The sequence below is a fragment of the Anguilla anguilla genome, chromosome 3 (genome assembly GCF_013347855.1).
Source record: "Anguilla anguilla isolate fAngAng1 chromosome 3, fAngAng1.pri, whole genome shotgun sequence".
Taxonomy (NCBI): domain Eukaryota; kingdom Metazoa; phylum Chordata; class Actinopteri; order Anguilliformes; family Anguillidae; genus Anguilla; species Anguilla anguilla.
The window spans coordinates 65,788,711-65,794,825 of record NC_049203.1 but is presented as its reverse complement, the minus strand read 5'-3'; the positions used below and the strand labels follow the sequence as shown (position 1 = coordinate 65,794,825).

General features: G+C 53.6%; 1 protein-coding gene across 1 annotated transcript in view; it reads right to left on the bottom strand.

Moving 5' to 3' along the window:
* Positions 1-2,127: 2,127 nt before the first annotated feature.
* The window catches only part of raph1a (Ras association (RalGDS/AF-6) and pleckstrin homology domains 1a), a 38,054-nt gene continuing 34,066 nt past the window's right edge, over positions 2,128-6,115 (bottom strand). Inside the window, 2 exon segments of the mRNA XM_035408949.1 lie at positions 2,128-5,643; positions 5,684-6,081. Of these exon segments, the coding sequence (XP_035264840.1) occupies positions 4,299-5,643; positions 5,684-6,081 (1,743 nt within the window). The 3' untranslated portion in view covers positions 2,128-4,298.

The window sequence follows — 6,115 nt, the reverse complement described above, 5'->3', positions numbered from 1 at the left end:
TGCTTCTCCCCCCCGTCATGTTTATTTCTCTCCACTTGTGCATGATTGCAAAAGGCCAGAGCAGAGCAAGACTTACAGCGCATACAGAAAAACGAATCAATATTAAATCATTAAAAAAATAAAAATAAACTTAACTCTCTCACGTTGTGATTGGCTGAGGTATCGGTGTCCTCTCCACTGATTGGCCACCCGGCCGGAGCTCCACAGCCAGACAGCTGTGAGCGCTCATCTGCGATTCAAGCGCCGATTCAGGGAAGACACCAGACATCGTCCGTCGCGATACGAGCTTCCCAGAGCAGCACAGCTGTGCTGGTGCCGTCACATCATCCGCTGACCCAGAAACACACACAACATCCCCACAACCTCGTTCCACTTCCCCGACCGATCACAGCCTCCCGACCGCAGACTGTGTAAAGGCTCCCGACTCACCGAATATAGCAGCGGCATTCTGCTCTTCGCGACACATTTCACCCTCAGCTCACTCACGCATGAAATATCGTTACTCTGACTTTTCACACCGTGGCACACAGAACACCTTCCTTCACGTAACGACTGCACCAAAATGGCATCCAGAGATCGCATCAACCCGCAATGATTGGCTAAAACGACCAGTGACTGACCGGATAACGTTGGTCCCTATACTTTTGATTTCTTGAAACCTTACTCTCCCATAATCTTACACAAAATCGCAACCCCATATTCTCCTGCAAGTTACACGGTCAAAATGCACATTTAAAATCCTGCTACTGACTTCGGAATTTATCGCTTTGCCCCTCCCCGTGTTTATCAGGTGCTACGAAGAGTTCAGTGTTCACCAGTTTTAACTTTGCATCTGGCATCTCGAGCCGTTTCTGTTGGCCCACATGCTGCCATTATCATTAATAAAACTCATGTAATGTGTTTTATTTATCCTGTGTACTTTGTGCATAGGTGCCTGAATCAGTGTTTCAAAAAAAAAAAAAGAAAAAAACCCACATGTAGGACCATTTTACAATACTACATTCAAAAGTGCCAGTTTAGCATTTAGTTGCATCGCGCTGCAGATAAACTAGTGATGATTCGGTCCTCGTCTCCCTCCCTGTTTGATCCTTAAGGTCTGATACTGCACACAGATTAATGAAGATATGCAAATTGAAGAATGCTTCTGTTTTTCTTCTGAATTAAACTTCTGTTCGCTGCTGTTGCTTCCAATTGGGTTCAGGAAAGAAACTGTCTTCATCGAATTTGATGGTGAAAGACAGTTTAGCTCTTTACTTCTTGGTTACAGATCTGTGTGGTCTTACGAGCTTATCCAGTCTAACAACTATCATTGAAAAATGGCACAGCTTTAGTACAAAAAAATCTCAAAACAATGGAATCTAGCCAGGAGGGAAGGTTTCATGCATGTGATAATTCACTCCTTCCCTGGTTCCTGTCCCTGGCTAGATCAATGACTCTTCCTACATTATAATTTCTATTCACCCAGGGTTGCTTTCCAATGGCTCTCGGCACCTAAGTCTTGTGGGAGAGTTTGCATTTGAAAGGTGTACTCAACACCCAGACGGAACAGGGTGGGTGTGCGGACGTAAACAGATAATAACTCGAAACTTTAAATGAGATACATTACTAAAAAACACCTGAATCTAACAGCACACACCATAACCAAGAGCCTAAGTGTTCCTGAGGCCCATTATTTACCGCTTTTCAGTGCTGTAAAAGTTTCAGTACAGTACCCGAAATCTCAAGCCGGCTGCACGAGAACACGGTGGCTCCTCCTTTCCCATTCGCCGATTCCCTCTGAAAGGCGGAGCCTCTCTCTGAGTGGTGGAGAGCGTAGGTCACATGGTCTGTCTCCATTCGGCAGCACTGATCAGCATCCACGCGACCAGCGCAAGCAGAGCATACCGCAGGGCGTGGCTGAGGAAGTGGTCGCTACCTGCTCAAAACTTCTGAAAGGTTGGCTGGAGGCGAGCAGGTTCATCGCAATCCAGGGAAGCGAAACCAAACAGAGCACAATTAAAGAAACATGGAACAATGGTGTCATGTGTGTGCCAAGTGAAATTTAAATAACGGGCAATCAAAAATTCACCAAAAAAAAAAAAAAAAACCAACAGCGCTCGATGAAGCATGACATTTATATCGCGACCATCAGTTTAAATGCAAGAGACATTTTATTTTTATTTTCCAATGTATTTATATATTTCAGAGATGTTCCTGACTTTAAAGAGCTCCTTTGGCCTTTGTGATCAGATACAATATTTCAATAATTTAATGCTTACATAATTCACTTGCAGATAATTGAAAACCTTAAAACAGAATAACAATGTACGGGAATAAACAACTATCGACACTATGGCAACAGGTCAGGAGGCAAGGAAATATGTATACACATTTATATGATTTGCAAGTTACATTTCTCGGCTTTTGGCCGACTTCTCGTTGTTGCCCATTCTTTTTTCGTAGTCAGAAAGTAATCTCCTTTGGATGGACACAGAGGCAGCGACCGGAGAGGAAGGTCAGAGTACAGACACGCGCAGGTGCACGTGCAAACGATACCGTTAACCGGGCCTGCTGCATTCCTTATCCGGCCATTAGCTCTGTGCTGATACTGCCACAGCAGACCAGTCCTAGCACCCTTGAAGGTAGAGAGAAGTCGTGATTGACTGTGAGACTGAAGAACTCCAGGTCCCATGATCCTCTCTGACTCCCAGCAGACATCAAGCCCAAGAAATGTGGGTTGCTCGCTGTGGCAGCCATTTCCTTGGTGTTTAGTAGATACGACCCACCTCAAACCGACTCTCTTCTCGTAGGCGACCAATCGGCTTCACCTTTCCTTTCCCTCCCCAGTACTTAAAGAGGTTGGGACCAAAGGATTCCATTAAAGACAGGAGCAGCGGTAAGTACAGAAAGATAGCATAGCAAAGGTGACCAGCATAAACAGACAGAGCAGGTCAAGCCCACATTACACACAACCCAGCAGTTTGCAAAGGTGGACAGTTAAGGGCGTTTCATTCGTTTTTGTTTTTTTTTTTCGTTTTTTTTTTTTAAGCTCCAAACCTTTAAAAAAGTTTTTTTTTAAAACCAAAAAAAAAAAAAAAAAAAAAAAAACCCAGAAGTCTCAAAACACAAAAGGTCATCTGAATCACGTTGTCTCTCGCATTCCAGTCGTAAAGCAATCGCGTTCTTTTTAAGGTTCTCAGGGGGGGGTTTGGTACAATACGCAAAGTCTCCTCCTTGCGTTGAGTAAACGTCTAACACATCTGTACAGTCCTTCATAAAACGAGGAAGTCAGACAGCTGTGCGGTTGTCCGAAGGCCGCTGCCCACCGCGCCCGCCGCTCCGGGGGTGTCTTTTGGGGGAGCCGCCAGAATCGGTCACAACGGGAGAGCCGCAGCGCGCAGGTCCAGGATCCTGCGTCGCTGAGCGCCTCTCAGCGCTCCCCTTCCCAAACCAGGCTCTCCTTCCCAACCCAGGCTCCCCTTCCCAAACCGCTGTCCCCATTCCCAAACCAGTCTTCCCATCCCAAACCAGGCTCTCCTTCCCAAACCGCTGTTCCCATTCTCAAACCAGTCTTCCCATCCCAAACCAGGCTCTCCTTCCCAAACCGCTGTTCCCATTCTCAAACCAGTCTTCCCATCCCAAACCAGGCTCTCCTTCCCAAACCAGGCTCCCCTTCCCAAACCACTGTCCCGTTCCCAAAACCTGGCTCCCCTTCCCAAAACCACTCCCTCACATACCGTTCCTCTCACACCTCTGTTTCTGCACGCAGGCTCGCCGTCGAGACACAGCTCGACTCTCCAAGGCTTTTAAAAACTTAACTCTAAAATAAGAAAATCTTTTGCATGTATTAAATAATTTTATATATATAAAAAAAAACAAAGATAGAACTATTCACCACCGAAGTCCAATTATATCTTTCAATTCGATGATGACACATCACTCCCCCCCCCAACCCCCACCCCTCCCCTCCCCAAGCAGGGTCTCATGTTACATCATGTCCATAGAGTTGTCCATGCAGTACCAATATATTGCAACAAAAGTCATTCTTAGCGTCACGTTTTTGTATAATCACCTACAATTAATACCATAAGCGGCGCAAACACACGGAGAAGCAGGTGGTGAGTTTTGTTTACGGAGTAAAGTAGTGATGATGCCGGAATCAGAGGAGCAGGATTCTGGCGAACTCCTGCTCGCGGACTGCAGCTGAGAAACCAGAAAGTTCACGAAGAAGAGAAGGAATCCCATGGGCCTGCATACTCAGCCATCGCACAAAAAGGTCCCCTTTCTCACCGCCCCCCCAACCCACCCCTGGTCCTCAACTACCACTCCCCAGTCAGTTTGGTGCTTTGGTCCCGTTTGGGGGGTGCCGGGGGTGGCCCCCGCCGCAGCGTTGCATAGCCTGAGATGTTCCCGGACATGTACCCCCCCTGATTCTGCGTCTCCAGCAGCAGCTCCGGCGGGGGGGGCGGCAGCGCCATGTCGTCCATGGTGGCCACGGGCTCCAGCTTGGCCGAGATGCGGGAGGAAGTGAGCGAGCTGTGCCTGGTGATGGACTTCCTCTTCAGGGTCCGGTTCAGGTCCTCCAGGAAGTTGGGCTGGACGGCCAGGTTGCCCTTGGGGGAGGTGGGGGGGGCCAGCTGCGGGCCGCCGAAGGGGGGCGGGGAGAGGGGCGGGGGCGGCGGCTCGGGGGTGGCGGTGTTGCGGCGGTGCAGCGTGGGAAGGGGCGTGGTCTTCTTCAGCGAGCCCTTGCTCCAGGTGGAGGGGGCGGAGGAATGGGCCGGGGGCTGGGGGTTGACCACGGCGACTTTCGGGGCGCCGCCATGGGGGTCGGGGGGCAGTGGGGGAGGGGGGAGGAGCTCCGAGTCGGGCGGGGGAGGGGGGAAGTAGTCGCACTCGGACGGGGGGGAGGGGAAATCGGCGCTGGACTGCCGGTGCTGGCCCACTTTGGCCTGCAGGGCCAGCGGGAGGTTGGACAGGTTGAGCTTCCCGGGCTTGGGCGGGGCCGGGGGGCCCATGGAATCCTTGGAGGGGGACCCCGAGGAAGAGGCGGGGGAGGACCCCGATCCCGAGCTGGGCGCGGGGGGCTGGCCGAACTTGCTGACCAGGCTCCCCACCGACTTGGACTCCTGGTAGTCCGCCGAGGAGTTGGACTTGATGCTGGAGTGGCGCTGGGGCGTCGGGGGGGGCCTCTTTCCCCCAGCGGACGAGGACGAGGGCGACTTCTTCAAGGGCGACGTCTTGGTCGGCGGGAGAGGGGGCGGCGGGGGGGTCGGGGCAGGGGGCAAGGGAGGGGGAGGGGGAGGGAAGTTGAGGGTGCTCTCCGGCGGAGGCGGGGGGAATTCGGGGGACTGCTGCTGTACCTGCCCCACGGGCTGCCACTTGGGCTTGGTTTTCACCACGGGGGGGGACAGGGGGGCGTTAGGGGTCGTGGGAGACGACCCGGGGAACTGACTGGCCATCTGCTTGACCAGAGAGGGCGTGGGGGAGATGGGATGGGTCAGGGGCAGGCCTTTAGACGGGAAGCTGTGCTGCTTGGGCAGGGTGGGCGGGGGCTGGTTTTGGGTGCTTCCTGCCGACAAGCTCTGCTGCTTCCTCAACGGGGCGGGATGAGAAGGCGGGGGAGGGGGAGGGGGGGGGAGGAGGAGGAGGAGGGTGCGGGGCTAGCTCCGGAGGCGGGGCAGGTAGGAGAGGGGACACGGGGGACGTTGGGAGGCCCGGCCCACAGGGTTTGGGGGCAGTCTGGGGAGGGAACCCCCCGTAGAACAGCTTAACGGGGGCGGGCGGAGGGGGATGGGGGGTAGGCACTTGTTGGGGCGGGGGTGGGGGAGGAGCAGGGACCGGGGGAGGCGGAGGGGGCGGGGGAGGTGGAGGCGGAGACTCGGCCTGGCCGTAGGGAGGGGAGAAGTCGTGGGGCAGGTTGGGGAACTTCTGGGCCAGCACCTGCTGGAGGCCGTTACTGCTGAAGGGGGGAGGGTATTTGTTCAGGGCGGGGGGAGCGTATTTGGTCACTGCGGGGGGCGGGGGAGGCAGCATGCCGTTGCTCTGCGGGTGGACGGTGGGCGGGGGCGGTGGCGGCGACGGCAGCGGCTGCTGGTGCTGGTGCTGGTGCTGGTGATGGTGCTGGTGCAGCTGGTGC